Source organism: Bos mutus, chromosome 24, assembly GCF_027580195.1.
Source record: "Bos mutus isolate GX-2022 chromosome 24, NWIPB_WYAK_1.1, whole genome shotgun sequence".
Taxonomy (NCBI): domain Eukaryota; kingdom Metazoa; phylum Chordata; class Mammalia; order Artiodactyla; family Bovidae; genus Bos; species Bos mutus.
Genome location: NC_091640.1, coordinates 30,447,083 through 30,472,329, shown reverse-complemented (window position 1 = coordinate 30,472,329; position 25,247 = coordinate 30,447,083). Strand labels below are relative to the sequence as shown.

The 25,247-nt window shown below is 43.2% G+C and overlaps 1 protein-coding gene across 5 annotated transcripts in view; it reads right to left on the bottom strand.

Annotated features, from left to right (window-relative positions):
* The window catches only part of KCTD1 (potassium channel tetramerization domain containing 1), a 214,951-nt gene that overhangs the window by 52,918 nt on the left and 136,786 nt on the right, over window positions 1-25,247 (bottom strand). The window contains exon 1 of one of the 5 annotated variants that reach the window (XM_070361493.1): window positions 629-777. The exons of the other annotated variants lie outside the window; for them this stretch is intronic. Within the exon in view, the coding sequence (XP_070217594.1) occupies window positions 629-712 (84 nt within the window). The 5' untranslated portion in view covers window positions 713-777. Of the gene's footprint in view, window positions 1-628; window positions 778-25,247 lie in introns of those variants that run through there. 5 annotated transcript variants of the gene reach the window in all.

Genomic DNA, 25,247 nt, shown 5'->3' with positions numbered 1-25,247 from the left:
TCAGGTACGTGCTTGGGAGCCATGAGCCAGCCGCTCTTGTGCGTGCTGAGCTTGTAGTAGAGATCATTTTCCAAGATGGGGCTGAGGCACATGGCCGGGCGCAATGTGCTGCCCCACAAAGATATCCTGGAAGCAAACAAAGCAGAAGGAGGACATCACACGATGGCACAAGAACATGCTGAAGAAATTGTACTCTTGAGAAAATAAAACCTGCCATCCTTTCCGTGGATACAATACAAATATTTCAAACACCATCCAAACATGGTCAATCGCTTTCAAATTAGAGCCCAAACCACAGACAAGTCAAGTCAGGTCTCTGGCACTCAAAGAAGGGGGTCAAACATTTAGAATCTACAATTAGGAAAAAGCTCAAACAGCACTTATGTCTGAATTCTGCCAGGCGATCGCCACGAGGGTGCTTGTAGATTTACAGTTTAGCCAGAGATTGTTTGCAAATAACGTGCGGCAGAGTCAGTGATAAGGCATAATAAAGGGATTTTGAGAAATGCCTTTGATGGAGATTACAAATGGGAAATCATCTAGTTTTTGTGCATAAAGCCCAGCATGATGAAATATAAATTTGCAAAACATCCTAGATTTTATGATCCAAAACAGCTTCAGGAGTTACCTGGGGCACAACTGTTGGACTAGTTAGCATTAACCACATGTCCAGGCAAGACTGGGAATGCACGTTTCTTCTGAAACTCCGCATCCACTGTGAATGGGGTGGTGACTGAGCTTTTACTCAAAATGTTGACCATCTGTGTGGTGCTTTTCTCCATGCTGAATTAAACAGAGCCCAGGAACAGTCATAGAAAGGGTTCATGCTTTATTTCTTCAACTGGGGGAAGTGGGTTTGTAGACGGTCACCGTGTTATTCTTTGCATGTTCCTGTATATTTTTAACAATGCAAAATAGATATTAAAAAACACAAGGGATGATTGCAACACAGAGAGAAAAGTGAAAGAGGTACTGGATGGGGAAAAGAACTAAAAAAACAAGGACACACGTCAGTAGGAAATGTAAAGCAGTGAAGGCTGAAATAGTCAACAGCATTTTAAAATCTGGGTGTCAGAAAATGCGTTTTTTCCTTTAAAAGTACAATCATAAAAGTACAATAATATAATCCACTTTTAAGAACTACGTACTACCTGACTTGCTTTTAGAAAATGATTTCTTGGCTAAAGACACACACACACACACACACACACACACACACCACCCTAGTCTCTGTTACAATTCAGTCCATCACAGCACTGTAGCGTCTGTAATAGTTTTTCAATTGGACACATTCTATACCCTGCCTCAGGGTGCTGGGGTGAAAATGAACAGATTTGCAGGGTTAATACTGTAGTTAGACTGTGACCTCACTCAGCACAGCTCTAACACTGCCAGGTCTACGGAGAAGGAGGAAAAAAGAAAGCGTAACTGATCGGTTGAAGGAATCCAGATTTCTCAGAATATATACCATGTACACTGGAAATCATATATGTATGGATATTGCTAAATTTAAAATTAAACCAGTGTTTCCTTGTGGGGGGAGGATGGGAGGTGGGGGATTAACCCTTTAGGTCAAAGTTTCCTAATGGGTGGGCTCAGGCAGATTAGTAAGACTTTTTTTTTTTTTTTTAATTGATTTGTCTCTGCCAGATCTTGTGGCACACAGGATCTTCTCTCTCTGTGGCGGCTTCAGGATCTAGTTCCCTTAGTCGCTCAGTTGTGTCCGACTCTTTGCAACCCTGTGACTTTGTGACTGCAGCACGCCAGAATTCCCTGTCCTTCACCACCTCCCAGACATGCTCAAACTCATGTCCATTGAGTGGGTGATGCCATTCAACCATCTTGTCCTCCGTCATCCCCTTCGCCTAGTTTCCTGACTGAGGATCAAACCTGTGCCCCTGCATTGGGAGCACAGACTCTTAGCCACTGGACCATCAGAGAAGTCTCCCCCCATCCCCGTTTTTTTAACTGAAATATAGTAGATGTAACAATGCTGTGTTAGTTTCATGGGCACAGCAAAATGATTCAGCTATAATATCTATCTCTATGTCTATACAGCTTCCCTGGTGGCTCCGACGGTAAAGAATCTCCCTGCAATGCTGGAGACCTAGGTTCTATCCCTGGGTCTGGAAGATCCCCTAGAGAAGGGAATGGATACCGACTCCAGTGTTTCTGCCTGAAGAATCCCCATGGACAGAGAAGCCTGGCAGGTTATAGTCCATGGGGTCACAAAAATTCGGATACGACTGACCAACTAACACTTTCATTTCACATACACACACACACACACACACATATATATGTATATGTATATATATCTGGTCTTCTCAGGTGCCACAGTGATAAAGAATCTGCCTGCCAATGCACGAGCTGTAGGAGACACCAGTTTGATTCCTGGGTCTGGAATATCCCTTGGAGAAGGAAATGGCAACCCATTCCATAATTTTTGCCTGGAGAATTTCATGGACAGAGGCGCCTGGCAGGCTACAGTTTATGGGGTCACAAAGAGTCGGACATGACTGAGCACACAAATGTGCACACACACACACTCACGCATCTATTCTTTTCCCTTATAGGCTATTATAAAATACTGAGTCTAATTTCCTGTGCTATACAGTAGGTTAACTTATATGCAGAGTACATCATGAGAAACGCTAGACTGGAAGAAACACAAGCTGGAATCAAGATTGCCGGGAGAAATATCAATAACCTCAGATATGCAGATGACACCACCCTTATGGCAGAAAGTGAAGAGGAACTAAAAAGCCTCTTGATGAAAGTGAAAGTGGAGAGTGAAAAGTTGGCTTAAAGCTCAACATTCAGAAAACTAAGATCATAGCATCCAGTCCCATCACTTCATGGGAAATAGATGGGGAAACAGTGGAAACAGTATCAGACTTTATTTTTTTGGGCTCCAAAATCACTGCAGATGGTGATTGCAGCCATGAAATTAAAAGACACTTACTCCTTGGAAGGGAAGTTATGACCAACCTAGATAGCATATTCAAAAGCAGAGACATTACTTTGCCAACAAAGGTTCGTCTAGTCAAGGCTATGGTTTTTCCTGTGGTCATGTATGGATGTGAGAGTTGGACTGTGAAGAAGGCTGAGCGCTGAAGAATTGATGTTTTTGAACTGTGGTGTTGGAAAAGACTCTTGAGAGTCCCTTGGACCGCAAGGAGATCCAACCAGTCCATTCTGAAGGAGATCAGCCCTGGGATTTCTTTGGAAGGAATGATGCTAAAGCTGAAACTCCAGTACTTTGGCCACCTCATGTGAAGAGTTGACTCATTGGAAAAGACTCTGATGCTGGGAGGGATTGGGGGCAGGAGGAGAAGGGGACGACAGAGGATGAGATGGCTGGATGGCATCACTGACTCGATGGACATGAGTCTGAGTGAACTCTGGGAGTTGGTGATGGACAGGGAGGCCTGGCGTGCTGTGATTCATGGGGTCGCAAAGAGTCGGACATGACTGAGCGACTGATCTGATCTGATCTGATCTGATACAGTAGGGTTCCTGTTGGTTCCAGTAAGACTTGAAGGGTTACAATTCGTCTTTGGTGAGCCCTTCTAGCTCTTCTCTGAGGCTCTGTCTTCTCATCCTGGGAGTTTTCTGTGTTCTGCATTTGTCCCCTTAGTTAGATCATTTCTAAGGTATTAACTGCTATTAGCTAATGGAATAAAGGGTTTTCACTCAGTATTTTCCACATTGGTGCAGGCTAAAAGGACTTTTTAAATCCACAGGCTGGGGATAGGAGGGCGTGTTTGGGGCTAGGTGGTCTTAGCGCTTGTAGGAGACACTCAGATCTGTTGCACTGATTCTAGGTGTTTCAGTTGACTCAGCCGTGGCTACCTCCTCCCCTCTCCAGTGACCAGAACTGGCGCTCTCTCTTCTTTAACTGGACACTGAGGTCTCAGATAGGATGTCTGCACCTGCCAGCAGCAGCTACTTCCCTACCAGCCTAAGGATGAAGCCAACACCCAGGCTGGCTGAGCTGGATCCTCCCTGGCACTGTTGAGACACTGGATCCACCGACTCTGAGCCTCCAATCTCTATGTTTCCTGATACTCGGGAAGATAAATTCATCTTTAAAGCTAGACTGAGCTGGGACTTCTGTTACCTACCCTGCTTCCTACCTTTCCTGGATACAGCCACCTCCCCATGGGGTCATTTGGGTTGGTGAGACTTGGTCTGTGATGCCCAGAACAGCTGCTTGCAGACAGACATGGCAAAACTTTCTATCCTATTATCACCATGCTTCAGCTCCACTTTCCCATCTTTAATCACTTTCCCAGCATCATCTCATTAGTTTATGTGTGTCTTTCAACATCACTTCCGATGAGATGAAAACCATGAACTTTAACCAGAAGAGCGCACAAGTGTTTTGAATGTGCCAACATCGCTGCTGGAGAAACAGCTCAGGGCACTGAGGTGTATTTGGAAAGTGGCCAGACAGAATGGTGGTGTTTCTGATCATTCCTCCTCTGGAACAGACTCCTCACCCGGGTGGTGGGCTGGTGGACGGAACCCCATCCTAATGTTAAGTTACTCAGTTATGGCCCCCTCCTCGTGTAGCCCACTGTTCCCTCCTTCCACAGTCTCAGGCAGTGTCCCTAAGGATGCACATACCCCGGGGGACAGGACAGGCTGGTCCCTGGCCTCAGCAAGCTGGTTCAGTGGGAGAGAGGAGACAGGAAACAATCAAGTACAATAGGCAGGGGGAAGCCAGGTTACTGTGGCACTTTTAACTACGAGGACATGTAATCCAGGCTTGGGGGCTGGGAGGAGTGGTGGGGAAGACTCCCTGGAGACAGTCTAAGCTGAAATCTGATAGGTGAGAAGTCAGCTCACTTTGGGATGCAGGAAGGAGACCACACGGTACATTCTAGAAATTAATTCACAGCAAAATTTCAGTACACTGTGAGAATTCTCCTACTTGTTTTCTTTCCAAGTACAGAGGGAAAGTGCAGGAAATGGAAGCTTGAAGATGATGGTCTGAGGACCACAGAATTAAATGTCAATTTACAATGAAAATATAAATAAACCCACCAGAATATTATTATGATGGGAAAACGGGGAAGAAGAGGAGGAAGGAAACTCATAGCCAGTTTTCTAAGCAGCTGTCTAACAGAACTTTCTGCAAGAATGGAGACAATTTTCCATACCTGCACCATTTAGTAGGGTGGCCACGTGTGGCCATTCGAGGACCTGAAATGTGGCTAGTGCGACTTAGGAACCATATTTGTAATTTTAATGCATTTTAACTAGTTTAATGTAATGTAGGTAGGTCAAGTGTTGGAGGCAACACTGGAGGCAACCCACTCCAGTATTCTTGTCTGGAGAATTCCACGGACAGAGGAGCCTGGTGGGCTGCAGTCCAAGGGGTCACAAAAGTCGGACACAAATGAGCAACTAACTCTAAGGTTAAGTGTGACTAGTGGCTGTCATGTTGGACAGGACAGCGCAGTAAACCTTGTTTGAATTTTTCTTGATATATGGAGGCCCAAATCATGATAAACTTGACCTTTAATCACTCAGGGAGAAGCAGGGGCATTTTAAAGTGAATACAAATGGTTTATGACCCCATCCTTTCCAACACATTCATTTCTGTCTCCCCTTCTAACTGTACTTCTGCCTTCTTTACTGATTTTATGAAAATTAAAGAGATGAGTAACCACGCAGTAAGGATGCTGCACATACTACATCTCTGGGTCTCAGAGAAGCAGCTGAGACATAAAAGCACATCCTGAATGACTCCGTTCCCAAGATGTTACAGGCAGCAAAAGGAATCTGTGATGACAGAGCTCAGAACACTGGCCACCTTCTTTTTGGCAGGGCGGGTGGCTGGTTAGGAGGGGATAAGAATGAATCTTCTGGAGAGCTAAAAAAGTCCTGAATCTTGATCTGGGAAGTTAAACAGTTATATACATACGTATGCGCATGTGTGTGTGTTCAGTCGTGTCCGACTCTTTGAGACCCCATGGACTGTAGCCCGCCAAGCTCCTCTGTCCATGAGGCTTCTCCAGGCAAGAATACTAGTGTGGGTTGCCATTTCCTTCTCCAGGGGATCTTCCCAACCCAGCGACTGAACCCGAATCTCCTGCATTGGCAGGTGGATTCTTTAACTGCTGGCTGAGCCACATTGGAAGCCCATACATACGTGCACCTAAGATTTATTCACTTGACTTTTAAGTTCTACTTAAAAAGAAAATAAACCAGAAAATAATCTCGGAAGAAACTCCTCCAATCCAAACACTTTTCTGTCCAGATAGTCATTTAAATTACTGTGAAATACTTCTTTTAAAAGCCAAAAAGACACTTCTTATTTCCTCGCATCCGATTCCCCAAATCTGACTCTAATACCTGGACATGAAACGGTGCCTGAAATTCTATTTCTAATTCTCCATCCCCTCATTTCTATCCTATATAGATTTTTCAGGCATGTTGATCGGTTTATCTTTAAAATTTCCATTTCTCAGCTGCTTTCAGTCTGCGGCTTCCTTGTACCTTAATCATCCATCTCACCTACCCAACAGAGCAGCAATGATTCTGGGCGAGGAGAGTCCTTCAAGGGATTTGACTGCAGGCATCTTTCAAAAGAAGCTAATGAAAAATGTGCCTCCTAGATCTAACCTTGCTGTGTGCTGTTCAAACAGGAGCCCCAGGGGCACCGCCTGGAACAAATGAGCTGAAGTTTAAACTGAAAGTTTTAATGACTTTATTTGTTAAGAACGTATGCCCCTGCCTCATGTCACGTTCCACTATCAGGCTGGACTATATTATCTCTTTCACTGGGAAAAGAAACACGCTTCTCAGGAATACTTCCAGAAAAGCATGTCAATAGTAAAGTATTTACCTATATTATTTGATACATGCAATAGAGCAGTGATGGAATTTAACACAAACCCTAACTTTTCCCACAAAATTCAGCCTGGGTTTAAAAATACATGTATTTATATCACCCGTACTCTCACATGTACCCAAGTAGCATCTCAATTATATGGAATGCATGGAGAGTGGGGTGTTCTGATTAATTCTGTTTTCTGATACTCAGCCAACCATTTTGGCCATGCAGCTTATAATCAAAGTGTCTTAGACAAGGATCTTGCTTCCTAAGGTAGAAATCCGGTGTTGCCTTGGGAGGGTTAGTTTAAAACTGACACCATCTTGCTGGACTCACAGTAAAGGTTCTTATAGAGAAACATCCCCTAAGTTGTGTGCTGAGACTCGCAACCATAAAACCAGCATATTTTGTAAGGGCCCTCATCGTTTCTTCATTCAAGTAATACTGACTGGGTTCTTGAGTGGGTAGCCAGTGCCTTCTCCTGAGGATCTTCCCCGCCCAGGGGTTGAACTCTGGTCTCTTAGGCTGCAGGCAGAGTCTTTACCATCTGAGCCACCAGGGAAGCCTGACTGAGCTCCTACTATGTGTCAAACTTTAATAGCAGAGTGACACTGGAGAGAGAGAGAAATAAATCGCTTCTTAAAATTTCACATAGGTTAAACAAAAAAACAAACAAAAAAAAACAGGCCCGAGCAATATTTCAAAATTGAAGACTGTTTCTGTCAATCTCTGAAGTCAGTGGAAAAGTAGGCTAAAAAGTCTTCAGAGCATCCAAATTTGATATCAGATCTTCCATTCATTTTCTTCACAGGTACTCCCTTCAAGCTCACAGAACCTGCTTACTCCTGACTCAGAGATTCATAACAAGTGTGGTCATTGGTTTTCTAGCCTATACAAAAATCACTCCAAATTAATTCATCCCCAGATCAAGCCCCACATTAACTTAGATTGTAAAATATATAATAAAATGAAGAAAAACTTCTGCACAAATATGATTTTTAAAAAACCTTCTTTTTAAGGTAAAACAATTTTGAAAACTTTACATAGCTGGAAAAAATAAACCAAAACAGACCATCTCAAGTGTGCAGGAGAATGAAGCCTGGTTTTTGGAATCTGAAGACCTGGTTTGAGTTCAGGCTCAGTCTTTAGGTCATCTTGGAGAAGTTACCAAACCTACGGGGTTCCAGCTTTCTCATCTCTAAGACAGGATGAATCTTCCCACTCTACAGAGAGGTAAAGCCAGCAGAGGGTAAAATGTTGGTGATGGCTTACAATACAGGATGTTGCACAGAGAAAAGACAGAGGAATTTCTGCAGAAGGAATTCTTTCCTTCTGCACATGAAAAATGAAATTTAACACATCCATACACTCCATGTACAGAGATGTCTATGGATCCAGCAAGACATACAGAGAACGTTTAAAGCAGTTGACGAGTAAAGATTCATAGATGAGAAAGACAGCATTTTACACTGATAAACTATTACATAATGGGGTACAGATAAAGAAGAACAGAACAGTGTTCTATTCACTAATAGTGAATAACACTAATAGTGTTCTATTCACCAGTTCTAATCACTGGTAGTCCAGTGGTTAGGACTTTGCCTTCCAGTGCAGGGGCTGTAGGTTCCATCCCTGGTCCGCGAGCTAAGATCCCAAAGGCCTCACAGCAGAAACACCAAAACATAAAACAGAAGCAAAATTGTAACAGAGTCTATAAAGACTTCAAAAATAATGGTCTACATCAAGAAAAAAATTTTTTAATTAAAAAAAAATAGGATGGAACATTACAAGATGAGAGCCGGACAAAGGCTGTGAAAAGAAGTAAAGAATGAGATCATCACAGTAGGTTCATAAAATGAAATAGCACGTGAGCTGTATTGATTTTGTTTTCAGATCAAATCTTAATTTCACAGATTAAAAAAAAGGAAATAAAAAATAGGAGGCTTCAAAGTTGTTTCAAAATGACTAGCAACTGTGTTAAATTAATCTGTAATTACTTCCTAATCTGAAATAGCAAAATGTTACTCCTCTTGCCTCAGGCCAGGAGGATGGCTTACTACTGTTTATCTACTTTAATGCACAATATTTACCAGATATGGAGTCTCCTCAAAGTGCCTTCTTCCCTCAAATAGTGAAATATGTATCCAAGAAGTTCCCTTATTAGATTATCAAGCTGGGACCACGAAAAGAAAACTATTTGCCAAGATTTCTCTGCCTTTTTTTTTTTCCCTCAAAAATCAAAGTGAATTTATAAAAAGAACATTTTGATAGAATTTTGCTGTGTTTATTATAGCTGGATTAATTTTTAAATTAGATTTCTTGGACAGTTTCAAATATACTTAAAAAGTCACAGGCTAGTATTTTTAAATAGACATTATAGCTCAACTATGGATATTACTATCTTTTTAAAATTAAAACATACCATTAAAGTGAAAGCAGTCTCTGTTAACAGTTCTATAGGGAAAAGTAATTTTTTTTTGCAAAAATAGGTGTAGGTACAATGAAAATATTTGAAATTAAATGCACCCACATATCAGTAGGGTGTAGGACTGGGTAATGATGTCACAGGCAAATTTTGTTTTTGTTTTTTCTCTTATACTTTATGATACTGAACACTGAAATTAAAAAAAAAATTCTATTAAAAAAAAAAAAAACAGGAAAGAAACACCCAGCACTATACTGCCCAATTGAATCAATTAGTACAGTCTTGGCATGCTGTTATATTTTACTTTCATCATCATCAGAATTTTGTGGACATTTTAAAATGAAGAACAGAATGAAGAAATACAGAAATGGAACAGAACTTAGGGGTGAAGTTTCCTTTTCTTTTATTTTCTCACCAGGAAGGAAATGTGTGGAAAAAAAATTAAATGGGCCTCAGGTCATGGTAAGCTCATATTTAGCTGACACGGAAGTCTATTTAGTTTGATCCTGAAAGAAAGGGGCAGAAGCCTACGGTTTCTACACTCTTGGGAACTATCTGGTCATCTGTCCCGCCCTGGGGTCCCCTCGATTTCCAGGTCTAAAACCCAGCAAGAGCAAGCTGGTAGAAGCCACACATGAACACTGCCTGCTTTTCCAGAAGTCAGTCCGGCACCTGCTTTCTTGCAAGAAGGTGCAGGCGGCAGCAGAAAGGCTGGCAGTGAAACACTCTCTCACGCTCAGAGAGGGCCTTCGGGTCTGAAACCAGAACCCCCTGCGCAATGTTAAGTATTACCACCGTTTCACAGAGAAGGAAGTTGACTCTGAGGTCAAGTGGCTTAGTCTATAATTGTCTAGTAATGAATTTACTGTGATATTTTACACGCTCGCCATTGTGTACCAGTATAAGGTTACCACTCTCCACTACTAAGTGATCCATACCTTGGCTTTCACAAGAGAAAGGACAGATTTGCCTTGCTCCATCTACCTTCTTCCTTTCAGTCTGTTTTGGCATAAAGACAATGGGTTTGAGAGTTTGAAGGATGGATGGTCAGTGGTCATGCAGAAGACAAGAGACAGCTAGTCCAGGAAGCAGACACCTCTCCCCAGCCCCCATCTCTGTTTCCCAAAATGAAACAAATGAACTGGCCTTTCATTTACTCCTCTGTTAGTCCTTGATGCTAACTACAGGGCACATCTGTCTCTAAATAAACAATAAACTTGACTTACTGTTTTCTTGGATGTGGTCATAAAAATTGGTCATAAAAATTCATTGTCCAACAGTGTCAAAAGTTAAATAGGTTCCTTTCAAGGACTTAACTGAATCCCTTGGAAGCTCCTCTTAAGATTCTTAGATGCCTTTCTGCTTATCTTTATGCACTTTAAAAAATAAAAAATTAACATACACAAGTTTTTAAGTATACTGACTTACTCTCATTTACATAATAGGGGTGTTCAAAAGTTCATTTGATCACTTGTTCATTCAGTGAGAAATGATGGCTCACTATTTGGTGAGGGACTAGGGCACTGAGGGCTTTCCTGATAGCTCAGTTGGTAAAGAATCCACCTGCAATGCAGGAGCTGCTGCTGCAAGTCGCTTCAGTCGTGTCCGACTCTGTGCGACCCCATAGACGGCAGCCCATCAGGCTCCCCCGTCTCTGGGATTCTCCAGGCAAGAACACTGGAGTGGGTTGCCATTTCCTTCTCCAAAACATGAAAGTGAAAAGTGAAAGTGAAGTCACTCAGTCGTGTCCGACTCTTAGCAACCCCATGGACTGCAGCCTACCAGGCTCCTCCATCCATGGGATTTTCCAGGCAAGAGTACTGGAGTGGGGTGCCATTGCCTTCTCTCGACCCCGGTTCAATTCCTGGATTGGGAAGATCCCCTGGAGAAGAGATAGGCTACCCACTCCAGTATTCTGGCCTGAAGAAGTCCATGGACTGTATAGTTCATGGGGTCACAAAGAGTCAGACTGAGCAACTTTCCCTTTCACTTTTACTTGGAGCACTATGGATGTGAACAATTCAAGGAGTGAGAGTCTGCCTTGGGAAGAAGCCACATACATGCACAGGGAATTCCTGATGACAAGAGAGCCCCATGGGAATAAAGAAAATGAATTAAATTGTGCTTTAAATGTCCTGAGAACTAGTTATGGACAATCTTAAGCAAACAATAATTTGGTACAGTCAGAAAATAATCACTCTCGGTTTTAAGACTCTAGAGTACATTATTTTTAAATAAGACACGTTTGTATTTAGTAATTTCACATTACCAGGATCATACTCCTAATTTTTCCATTTACCTTTGCAGATAATACCAGCAGCAGTGTTTCTAACAGTGTCGACATCAATGTAAGTTTCTAAATTCAGTCTTTTTCCTGAGGATGTGACAGAGTGGAGGCCCAAGTTTTAGTCTGAGGCATGTCACTGATGAGTTATGTGGCCTTGGCAAAGTATGTCATTTCTCACTTCATTTTTCCCATTTATAATAGATGCAGCTGACCCAGCTGATGTATAATGCTTTTCTCAGTCCTCATTTTTAAAAATAATTATGTGATTGTAAAAAACATAAACTGTAAGAGATTAAAATGCTTTAAGAAAGTTAGCATTTTAGGAGGTCAGAATTCAAAATTATTTCGAAAGAAAGAAGAACTGGTCATGAAATGAAAGGCATTTCAAAACTATGAGCGCAAAAGCAGAAAAAAAGAACCCAACACAGAGAGATTTCTTAATAATCACAGCATTTTCTCTAGCTGATTAGGGAAGATTAAATTTTAATCACTACTGCTTTTTATTTGCCTTCACTGACAGGATGAAACAGCCAACAAAATACGGTGCTTGGTGACTAGAATGCCTACTTTAGAGAGATTTTTCCCACAGTGCTGTTTCACTTGCCACTATTCTGCGACACTGGAGTGCTCTGAAAGCAGCTTACCTGAGATTCCCTGACAGAATAGAAAACATTTATTCTGGTGATAGGAAACAAATGCTTTTTAATAAAGTAAGAATCTCTTGTAAGCCACATCAGCGTCATCTCTTCAGAAAGAAATATTGAGTAATATAGAAGAAAAAAATTAGGGCAAGTGAGAGTCACCATCTCGACGTTTCCGCACCAGAACCAATGGGTGTTGTGTCGTACTGACAGGCATGCCAGAGGGCGAATGGCTTGCCAAAAACGCTTCTCCTAGGGGACACCTCAGGCTTCCCTGATAGCTCAGTTGCTAAAGAATCCGCCTGCAATGCAGGAGACCCCGATTTGGTTCCTGGGTTGGGAAGATCCACTGGAGAAGGGATAGGCTACCCACTCCGGTATTCTTGGGCTTCCCTCGTGGCTCAGCTGGTAAAGAATCTGCCTGCAGTGTGAGAGACTTGGGTTGGGAAGATCCCCTGGAGAAGAGAAAAGCTACCCACTCCAGTATTCTGGCCTGGAGAATTCCATGGACTGTATAGTCCATGGGGTCGCAAAGAATCGGACATGACTGAGCAACTTTCACTCACTCACTCAGGGGACATGTCCTGCCAGGTACAATCTGTTCTCAGAAGATGGAGGCTGATTCTGGCTGTTTGGGTCATCCTGGTTTTTAGTTATTACATGGGTCCCATCTGAGCCACTGGTGGTATGAAGCAAGAGTGGAGGTGAGTCTATGCTCTGGGTCGGCTTCCGATGATGTGGTGGAACTCAGATCTGGCCGCAGCCAGCTGTGGCCAGTGACCACTGGAGAGGTGACAGTGCTTGTAGCTGAACTATTGGTCCCGGGATGAGACATGTCTCTTCGGAAATTTTAGAGGGGACGTTGACTAATGAAACCTGCTTAGGAGCAGATGGATGAAGAGATAACACTGAAAGCACAGCTTAAAAAGAAAGTGAATGAGCAGTAAAGACAGCATCGAGGCCATCTCCCTCCTCCGATTTTATTGCAACAAGCCGTTCCTTACAGTTTTCATGCTGTAAACGAGGAGACATCTGTGTTCTTGGAGAAGTATCTTAAAATAAATACCAACAAGAGTTTAAAAAAAAACTAACTTTTTAAAGATCAACCTGGCTGGCCAGAAAACTATGGTACAAAAAACGGAAACAAATTAGAAAAAAAAAAATTATACCTGGAATTTATATAGTGCCTTATGTATATGAAGCAGTTAATCTATGAAATCCCAGACCTTGTGAGTAATAACAACCCATAAGCCTTCTAAAAGGTCCAGAGAAGGAGGGTAAGGCCAATACTGTCTTTTGCAAAGAAGGGAAATTGAAGCAGGAATATTCAAACTGTCCAATGGTAGCCCAAAGTCATCGAAAGTTAGCTGATTAAAAAAGTCAGAAGCAAAATATCCTGGAATCTAAGCCTGCATTTTTCCTCCTGAAATGTGCCGCTTTGGCCTGGGGCAATCTAGTAGCATGTAACCCACCAGGACTTAAGACTCTGAAAGCAGTCATTTGGTTCGCCTACAACAGCAGACAGGACTTCACCAGAGCATTTCCACTTAAGGCAGTGAAATGTGTAGGAAAGTGTCTTTGATAGTCTTAAAAGTCCCGGTTTAATCTTATTAGATGGTTATTTAACCACAAGATACAGCATATATGTCTGTCTCACCTAGAGCCAGACATCCTGGAATGTGAAGTCAAGTGGGCCTTAGAAAGCATCACTACAAACAAAGCTAGTAGAGGTGATGGAATTCCAGTTGAGCTATTTCAAATCCTGAAAGATGATGCTGTGAAAGTGCTGCACTCAATATGCCAGCAAATTTGGAAAACTCAGCAGTGGCCACAGGACTGGATAAGGTCAGTTTTCATTCCAATCCCAAAGAAAGGCAATGCCAAAGAATGCTCAAACTACCGCACAATTGCACTCATCTCACATGCTAGTAAAGTAATGCTCAAAATTCTCCAAGCCAGGCTTCAGCAATACATGAACCGTGAACTTCCACATGTTCAAGCTGGTTTTAGAAAAGGCAGAAGAACCAGAGATCAAATTGCCAACATCTGCTGGATCATGGAAAAAGCAAAAGAGTTCCAGAAAAACATCTACTTATGCTTTATTGACTATGCCAAAGCCTTTGACTGTGTGGATCACAATAAACTGTGGAAAATTCTGAAAGAGATGGGAATACCAGACCACCTGACCTGCCTCTTGAGAAACCTGTATGCAAGTCAGGAAGCAACAGTTAGAACTGGACATGGAACAACAGACTGGTTCCAAATAGCAAAAGGAGTACGTCAAGACTGTATATTGTCACCCTGCTTATTTAACTTATACGCAGAGTACATCATGAGAAACTCTGGGCTGGAAGAGGCACAAGCTGGAATCAAGATTGCCGGAGAAATATCAATAACCTCAGATATGCAGATGACACCACCCTTCTGGCAGAAAGTGAAGAGGAACTAAAAAGCCTCTTGATGAAAGTGAAAGAGAAGAGTGAAAAAGTTGGCTTAAAGCTCAACATTCAGAAAACGAAGATCATGGCATCTGGTCCCATCACTTCATGGAAATAGATGGGGAAACAGTGGAAACAGTGTCAGACTTTATTTTTTTGGGCTCCAAGATCACTGCAGATGGTTACTGCGGCCATGAAATTAAAAGACGCTCTCTCCTTGGAAGAAAGGTTATGACCAATCTAGATAGCATATTGAAAAGCAGAGACATTGCTTTGCCAACAAGGGTCCATCTAGTCAAGGCTATGGTTTTTCCAGTGGTCATGTATAGATGTGAGAGTTGGACTGTGAAGAAGGCTGAGCACCAAAGAATTGATGCTTTTGAACTGTGGTGTTGGAGAAGACTCTTGAGAGTCCCTTGGACCGCAAGGAGATCCAACCTGTCCATTCTGAAGGAGATCAGCCCTGGGATTTCTTTGGAAGGAATGATGTTAAGGCTGAAACTCCAGTACTTTGGCCACCTCATGCGAAGAGCTGACTCATTAGAAAAGACTCTGATGCTGGGAGGGATTGGGGGCAGGAGGAGAAGGGGACGACAGAGGATGAGATGGCTGGATGGCATCACTGACTCGATGGACGTGAGTCTGAGTGAACTCCGGGAGTTGGTGATGGACAGGGAGGCCTGGTGTGCTGTGATTCACGGGGTCGCAAAGAGTTGGACACGACTGAGCGACTGAACTGAACTGAACTACAGCATATAATGCCACAACAACGGCAGTGGTGGTATAGTGAGTGAGGAGGCAGATAGCAAAATTCCATCTAAGAGGAAAAACAACTGCTGTTAGAACAGCAGCAGCAGAAGAGAAAATAGCCCAAGAGTTGAGACCAAGAAGAAATGCGACAAGAAGGGATGCAAGAGAGGTTTAGGAAGGGAGAAAAGGCCAGTGATGTGGGAGGGGGACGGAAAGAGAAACTGATGGAGAGGGAAGCGCAGGAGGGACAGGAAGAAACGCAGATGTGTTGGGAAAGTAGGGAGGATCAGACTAGTTTCACCTTGTTTCCCAACCAACCTGTCGGCTCTTCTATTCAGGAGGTCAGTTTCTAATGCCTGGCTGCTGGCCCCCAGGTCCTCCTTTTATTCCAGGGTAGATCGCATTTGAACCCTCTGAGTCAGGGGTCCCCAACCCCCGGTCTGTGGACTGTTAGGAACCGGGCCACACAGCAGGAGGTGTGCACGGGTAGAAGCTTCACCTGCATTTACAGCTGATCCCTGGCACTGTCATTACCACCTGAGCCCCACCTCCTGTCAGATCACCAGCAGCGTAATAAACGGAATGCGCTTGAGTCACCCCAAAACCATCCCTCTCCCCCACCCAATCCGTGGAAAAATCATCTACCACGAAACTGGTCCCTGGTGCCAAAAAGGTTGGGGACCACTACTCTAAGTGGACAGTCAAGACAGAGGTTTGTGGGGAAGGTCTGAAGGGTTCTCTAGGTCCTACAATATGCAAGGGTCTCCTTTATAACGAATCTGAAAGATCCCTCTAGGTACTGCTTCCTTCTGAAGATTATCAGGAGGAACAAGCCTAACTTTCAGAGAACCAGGTAGATAGATCCGTGACCCTCATGCAAAGCTGGCCCCATAAATGAGCTCACAGATCAATGACACCAGCCAGCAGGATGGAAGATCACAGGCATCCAGCGAAAGCTTACAGCCTTCATCAGAGTGAAACCAGGGTGTGGCAAGCACTGCCGGGTTATTTTTCCTACCAGTTCCCCACAGTACTTAATGAAATACATTTTTATTTTTGCACACAGTGGAAAATGAATACACAGTACTGATGATGATAAAGCAAGTCTATAAGGCTCCATAATTGAGGGCTCTGATCGCCTTCCAGTAAACGACTTCAGCGATTTCTTCCTTCGGGCAATGGCCCTCAAACGCTTTTTGATTGTTATCTACTCATTCCATCCGTCAAGTGAAAAAGACAAGACAAAACCCACCAACTCGGGGTGTTAATAGGCACGAATGTCAATTAAGGAAAAATCAAACACTAACGAGGCAAAAGGGATTTTGTGAAAATAAAATAAACCCGTACTTCCCATGACAGAAGTCTAATGCTGTCAGACTGCACAACAAAAAGACCAGCACTCGGGGGTTAGCAGCCCACACTCCAAGAAGCAGGGTGCAAGGCGTATTGGCATTGCTGAGGTTTACAGAAAATGATAAGGGCCCAGCTCGGTGGGGCTGACTCTGGGTCCCTGTAGATCTGAGGTACAGACTCAGGGTGGGTGGGGTAAGGCTGCACAAGAAAAGAGAGTCGAACGCCACTTCATCCCAGTCCAGGGTGAAGCGTTTCATAAATGAGAGGTACTCAGAGTCACCCAGTATTCTTGCCTGGAGAATCCCCATGGACAAAGGAGCCTGGCAAGCTACAGTCAATGGGGTCGCAACTACAGTCTAAGGGTCGGACACGACTGAGAGACTAAGCACACACACAGAGTCACTCCTGGACATCAACTAGACTGCACCTCCGCAGGGACCACAGCAGTGCTTTGTTCAGTCTCCAGCACAGAGCCTGGCACTTACCAGGCACTAATAACCAATTGAAAGTGAAAGTGTTAGTCATCCAGTTGTGTGACTCTTTGCCACCCCATGGACTGTACACTTCCAGGCTCCTCTGTCCATGGAATTCTCCAGCCAAGAATACTGGAATGGGTTGCGATTCTCTTCTCCAGGGGATCTTCCCCACCCAGGGATTGACGGTAAAGCGTCTGCCTACAACGTGGGAGACCTGGGTTCGATCCCTGGGTCGGGAAGATCCATCCCCTGGAGAAGGAAATGGCGACCCACTCCAGTACTCCTGCCTGGAAAATCCCATAGATGGAGGAGCCTGGTAGGCTACAGTCCATGGGGTCGCAAAGAGTCGGACACGACTGAGTGACTTCACTTTCTTTCACTCCTGCATTGCAGGTGGATTCTTTACAACTGAGCCACCAGGGAAGCCTAATAACCAACTGATTGAGTAACTTGATACTGAATTCCAGGAGGGGCTGTGAAAGGTGGGTGTACCACTAGCTGCTTTCTCGTCTCTGCACTAACCACAGAAGGTGCTCAAAACCGCTTCAGTAGAGAGAAGAGGAACAGAAGGGGAAACAAAAAACGAACCTGAGGCTGGAACAAGCAGAATGCTTCCAGCAACATAACAGAGCAACAGAGAGCAGCACGCGATTTAAACAGACACTATGAGAAATGTTATGAATAACTTAGGTGGACATTTATTCGGTAATAAAAGTAATAACATTTTCAAATGAAGTAAAATATTTTATGGTATAATCTGATGAATTGACAGCTATTCTTTCTAAATTCTATTTGGAAAAATATTACTAACACATCAGCAGCAGTGCACAGAGGCAGAGTCAAACTGAGGGCTCCGGGGCCAGAGTGCTGGGCTTCTATACACTAGTTTCATCATGAGCTTGCTGGGCTTGATTTAACAGCTCTCTGCTTCAGTTTCCCCATCTTTGTGTGCTGCTGTGCACTAAGTCACTTCAGTCGTGTCCAACTCTTTGCGACCCCATGGACTGTAGCCACCAGGCTCCTCTGTCCATGGGATTCTCCAGGCAAGAATACCAGAGTGGGTTGCCATGCCTTCCTCCAGGGGATCTTTCCAGCCCAGGGATCAAACCCTGGTCTCCTGCATTGCAGGCATATTCTTTACCATTTGGGCCACAAAGGAAGCCCATTCTTTAAACAAGGTCAAAATAATGCTTTTTTGTGATTATGGAGAAAAATCAGTAATTCATGTTATGGAGTAGACAGCTACAAAAAGCACTTACCTAGTACCTGGAATATAATCTTTAACAATAAGCTATTTCTTTCCTTCTTTCTTTGGGTAGCACCTTGCAGCATATGGGATCTTAGTTCCCCGACCAGGGATTGAACCCATGCCCCCTGCTGCGGAGGCTCGGAGCTGAACCACCAGGGAAGTCCCCAAGTAAAGCTATTATTTTTAATGATGGTCTTAATTTTATAAATTATTATTTTATTTCTAAAGGACTTAATGATTATTTTAAGAGATACTTACAAAATACCTGTCTACATGTATATCACTCACACAACCTTTCTCATTCCCTCTGTTTTCCAGTGGTTCTGAACTTGTTGTGAAGTCCCAGCTTACATTACACTACGTGGTATGCAGTACTGTACAACAACCAGAAACTTAAACATTGCAAGTATTATTATTATTTTTTTGCTGAGAAAAGAGAATATATACTATCTGATACATATAGTATATATTGATGAACTTCTGATATTATACTGCCAAGAATAATAAGCAGTACATTCATTTTTTTCATGTTTTGAATTTATTTTTATTACTTTGTTCTCCAGTCTGTTTAAGGACAACTTCTAGCTCAGTGAAGACATTTGGTGAATGAAAACTTGCCTGACTTTCACAATTATGTTAAGTCCCACAAGTATCATTTTTCACGTGTCTTCAGAAACTGCTACTTCTGATGAGGGCCTCGGCCACTGCCTAGAGAATTCCCCTGAGACTAGAAGTGCCCCCAGAACTAGAAAACATGCCTCCTTCTGTAACTCTTATGCAAGTGTGGTATAATATTAATGCACATATATGGAATCTAGAAAAATGGTACTGATAAACCGATCTGCAGGGCAGGCATAGAGATGCAGACACTGAGAACAGACTTGTGGACACAGCAGGGCAAGGAGAGGGTGGGATGAATTGAGAGAGAAGCACCGACACATGTACATTACCATATGCAAAATAGATGGCTGGCAGGAAGCTACTGCACAGCACAGGGAGCTCAGCTCAGCTCTGTGAGGACCTGGAGGGATGGGATGGAGAGTGGGGTGGGAGGGAGGCCCAGGAGGGACAGGATATGTGTATACTTATGGATGGTTTGAGCTGTTGTACAGCAAAAACCAACACAACATTGTAAAGCAATTATCCTCCAACTAAAAGTTAAAAAAACAAAACAAAAAAACAGAGTGATGCTAAAATCGTAACTGCTTGTTTTTAAGTCAGTCTAGTTTTATATGGGAAAGTGTTTTGTTGAAACAAATAAACATTCTAAATCTTTACATTTAAAGATGTGCTGCCCTTCTATTAGAAATCTTAAACTAAAAGGTAATCAAATGAAGTTAGTAGTAATGGGGAGGATCTCAGTATTAATCTTAGCATTAATATTCAGCCAACCATTTATATAAACTAAAGACTCAAAATAAATTTCATCACTGGAATTACTTTACCTGCTAATAATGTACTTGATACATCCTGTTTCATGTAGTTGGACTATGGAAATTAAAACGTTAAATTAAGCAGTGATTACCACATCTCTCTCTAAATCTATATTCGGTTGTGGTAATACATTTAGTTGGATAATAAGAAAGAAGGATGTAGGAGGAGGTAAGAAATTAGAGCATACTGTACTTAAAAGGTAAAAGAATAACCATCGTGGAGAAAGAATATGGCTGTTTTAGGTAAAAGTCTCCACACTTAGAGCCAATCGCTGCCACTTGTTACTGTTAATTTAAAAATCTGTAAAAAAGCATCAAAATCAATTCAATTCAGTCTTAATGAGACAGCTCGAGCAGGAGCCTATTCACTGTACCTGTTCTAATTAGCATGAATATATCCTCACTGTCAACTCTGACAATACACTTAACTAAATTACTGTTAGTCCCCTAACGTGGGATCACATTTGAGGCAGCAAGTCTAAAACAGAATTTGCACATTACTGTTTTGATAATAAATACCAAATGAACTCAGGGCTGGAAAAGAGCTGGTATATTTTGAGTGTTCTCCAAAAAGGGAAACTGAGGCTCAAGGAGTCTTGCTCCCAGCCCACAGCTGAGAGGCGCCTGGTAAGCAGGCTCTAAGGCCAGCTCCTTTCGCTCTGCCATCTCCCCAGAGAGAACCAGAGCCCTTGGTAACCCTGTAAAACTAAATGGAAGTCATGTGCTATCCCACCTAAATTATTGATGACGAATAGTATTTGTTCAGACGCCACAACAGAAGATCTTGGGTATGCTGGTGGAGGTTATTAAGTATAATTCTTTGCTTTTTAATTGCCACTTAAGCTGAAATTACTACCTCTTCAAGATGGATAGGAAGATAATTCGAAAATTTAGTTGGAGGTGGATGTCAACACACATGCTAATTGACCTTAATTCACACGCATTTCAAAAGTGATATGAAGGGGTAAGGGATGAGGAAAATATGACAAATTAGAGTTAAAAAAAAAAAAAAAGGGAAAATGACTGCTAAAAAGATGGTGTCAGCCAATTCCACATTTTAGCTCTAAAAATGTCCCAAACTAATATGTCCCAAACTAGACGCTGTAAGGTAACTTACAATGTCTATGCCTATCAATGTTTCTTCCAGCCTGACTGGCCCAGGAAATGCTGAGATGGGTAAGAACAGTCCCCATTATGAACCGGCATAAAGTTACAATGTCGATGTGGGGCTGGCATCGCCCCAGTTTTAATTTTCTAAAGGCTAGAAATCTGGAGAGCTGGGTTCCAGTGCTCCTGCTGCTCAAAGGTGATAAACCTTGTCCTGTCATTAAATGAGGAGGCTGAACTTCAGGAGAGCGCCCATGTTTGTTCATGGGGAACCCTTACTTTTCAGAAGAAAGTTTAAGGTTTTTTTTGTTGTTTTAACGTGGACCATTTTTAAAGTCGTTATTGAATGTGTTACAGTATTGCTTCTGTTTCATGTTCTTGGTTTTTTGGCCATGAAGCATGTGGGATCTTAGCTCTCTGACCCATGTGGAACCCACACTCCCATGCATTGGAAGGTGAAGTCTTAACCACTGGACAGCCAGGGAAGTCCCAGAAAGCTTACACTTGAGTCACAGTTGAAAAGCAAAATAAGGCTGCGCTGCTGGAACGGGGTAGTGGGGGTGGGGGGAGGAGGGGGCAGGGGAGACAGGCTCACCCTCCCCCCATCACACTCACCCCTCCCTAGAGAGGGGTGAACCCTCCAGGTCCCTGAAGGGTGAGAAGCTTGGGCCTGGATTATTATCTAGCTGTGACACCTCGAGCCCACCAATGACCACAGTGACAAGGAGCACTTGGGGGCCCTCGCTGTGTGCGAGGCGTGTATACACAACACTTGACACACACTATCTCATTTAATCTTTAGATCAACCTTGTGATACTTCACTCAAAATATCATTACAGCTATATTCTGATGTTCCACTTCCCTCAACTAAACACATTTACCAGTAGCATTAATCAAAGACCGCACTCCGCCCCCACCCCTCCAACCACCAAATGTGCTAAGAGAATGCCTCTTTTCCTGCCACAGTGGCAGGAAGCAGATCAGTGATGGACTGCCAAGGGGCTGGGCAAGGGCAGGGGGCTGACTGAGGAGGGGCCAGAGGAAACTTTCTAGGATGATGAAAATGATCTGTATATTGACTGGGATGGTAGTTACACAGGTATATACGCTGTGTAAATTCACTGAACTTAAACTGGACACACTTTGTTCTATGTAATCCTACCTTAGGGCTTCCCTTGTGTCTCAGTAGTAAAGAATCTGCCTGCCAATGCAGGAGACATGGGTTCGATCCCTGGATTCAGAAGATCCCCCTGGAGGAGGAAATGGCCACCCACTCTAGTATTCTTGCCTGGGAAATTCCATGGACAGAGGAGCCTGGCGGGCTACAGTCCATGGGGTCGCAAAGAGTCAGACACGACTTGGTGACTAAACAACAATCCCACCTTAATAAAAGTGATTGAAAAAAAGTAGTTCTAAGGGGGGAAAAAAGTAAGTACAAAATTTTACAACTAAATATGTAACCACCTCTCTTTCTCTCTCTCTTTTTTTAAATATTTATTTGGCTGTGCCAGATCTTAGTTGTGGCATGTAGGATCTAGTTCCCTGACCAGGGATCAAACCCCGGTCCCCTGCATTGGGAGCACAGAATCTTAACCACCAGGGAAGTCCCTGTACACACGATTTTAACTTTTCCCTTAGCAATGATTTGTTTTACTTATGTGAACTCCCCAATTCACTAATGCTCAGGAATCAGTATTCCAATGACATTATTCCACCTTCTTTCTATATTGTCTGATTTTTTCCCCCAGACCTTTGAATAGCTGCCATACATCCAAATATTTAAGAAAGCACTACCTTTCAAAACTCATAGGGGATGCAGACAATATTTTGAACATGCATATTAAATGGCTGAATCCTAACAACTTGTAAGAAAATGTAACAGTGGCTATCTCTAGTGGGGAACCAGAGGTCAGGAGTGGGCGGCAAAGTCATTTTTCATAGCATATTTTAAAAATTTACTACATGCATGTGTTAAATTACAAAACATTTCTTTAAGAAAAGACTCTAAAGGCACAAAGCCACATATGCCCTTCTGGAGTTATTTGTTAGAGCCATGACTTTTACTCTTCGCCTAACAAAATGCCTTGATCTCCCTGTTTATATGTACCGCCTGGATAAATTCTGCCCAAAAAGCCTCGCTGGAAAGAATGCTGAATATCAAAAGAGTTCATTTTCCTCAAAAAAAAAAAAAAAAAAAAATCCCTCTCCTAGAAAACGCAGCCAATACCAGCCACTAGTCTCGACAGTCTTCCTTTGATGAGGCTGGCAAAAAGCAGAATTACCCAAACAACTTTGCAAATCTTGGTTTATTTCTCACAGTCATCTCTTTCTACCAATAAAGACTTTCCAGAAGGCCTCAGGGGTTAACAGGAAGATTCAGCTAGCGAAACCTTCACCAGGTGCTTTAACATGCCAGGTCTTTCGCCAAGCGATCCCCCTGCAGGAGACAGAGACGCTAGTAAGGCTCCTTGACAGATCAGATGTAGTTAAGAGGTGCAGTAACCTGCTTTCCTGGTGGCTCAGTCAGTAAAGAATCTGCCTGAAATGCAGGAGACGAGGTTTCAGATTCCTGGGTCAGGAAGATCTCCTGGAGGAGGAAATGGCAAACCACTCCAGTATTCTTGCCTAGGAAATCCCATGTACAGAGGAGCCTGGTGGGCTACGGTCCATGAACAGTGTCAAACACAACAACAACTAAACCACCATGACGAACCTGCTTCAAGCTTTAGACAAACTACACCAACATGCACGCATTGCATTTAGCAATCCGCTTGTGTTCAGTGTTCAATTCTAGGACATGGTAAGTTGGTGTAAGCCGGGGTCCCTATTTCCCCATCACCTCCAGGAAGATCCAACCAGCTATCTACTCCATTGCCTTTTTTTGCAGCCCAGCATTAAACTGAACTAACTTGGCATTTCCCAAAGATTTTCCAAAACTTTTACACATACTGTTTCCTCTGCCTGAAGCACTCTTCCCAGGGTGGGCCTTTTGGTGTCCCTTCTAAGCGGCCCCACATCCCCATAACCACCTGTCATGTCCCTGGGATTTCCTCTTCTGTAGAACACAGCCTACTATATAGTATGGTGCTACTTTCTTACTGTTACCTATTCCCCCTTTTGTCTCTTTAGAAGATATAAGCTCAGGGGAGGCCCTTGTCATTCTGACAACAGTTGTCCTTTCCAGACCCCACACAGCACCTGCTGATAGTAACTAAGCATGTTACTCAGTTTAATAGTAACTGAGTGTGTTAGTCGCTGAGTCAGTGTCCAACTCACTGCCACCCCATGGACTGTAGCTCACTAGGCTCCTCTATCCATGGAATTCTCCAGGCAAGAATACTGGAGTTCCCTTCTCCAGGGAATCTTCCCGACCCAAGGACTGAACCCAGGTCTTCCGCACTGCGGGCAGATTCTTTACCATCTGAGCCACCAGGGAAGCCCAACTGAGAAATACAGAAAGGATTTAAGTATCTCTAAGCTCCACCCCCTAGGGCGGAGGCCATACAGTCACATAATCCTGATGGCCAGAGACCAGTTTTTTTTAAGTGCACCATTTTTAAAGTCTGAAATGAATTTGTTACAATACTGCTTCTGTTTTACACATTGTTTTTCTGGCCGGGAGGGATGTGGAATCTTCTCTCCCCGACCAGGGGATCGAACCTGCACCCCCTGCATTGGAAGACAAACAGCTAGCCACTGGACTGCTCAGCAAGTCCCAGGAGACCAGTCTTTACAAGCATTTTTCTCTGGGTGCGAAAAAAACAAAATCCAAGAATGTACAAAACTGTGATTTAGTCGAACGAGAGGAGAGACCAGCAAGGAAGCAGTCCTTCCTTGACACTTCTGGGGACCAGGGAGCAACTGGAGGAGAGATCAACCGTGCCTCGTGTGCACGATGAACCTCCTGGGGCCTTGATTCATGGGTTTCAGGCCATCAGGGGTCCTCCTCCTCTGGGAGACTATGGTCTAGACGGACATTCCCACACAGGGGACCGGTGCATCTTCTTGCTTTAATAAATTAATAAATGCATTAATAGTTCTCATTAATAAATAAATAGTTCTGTGTGTTTTAGTAAGTAGTAGAAAATACAGCCAGCATATCAAAGCTATGATTTCCTGGCTACTGTCACTTGGGATGAGTGTGAAAGTCATTAGAAAAATACTAGGCAAATATGAACCCCGGCGAAACAATAAACATCAAAAGTCACAACATCCTTGCAAAGTGGCATCGGAGAAGTGA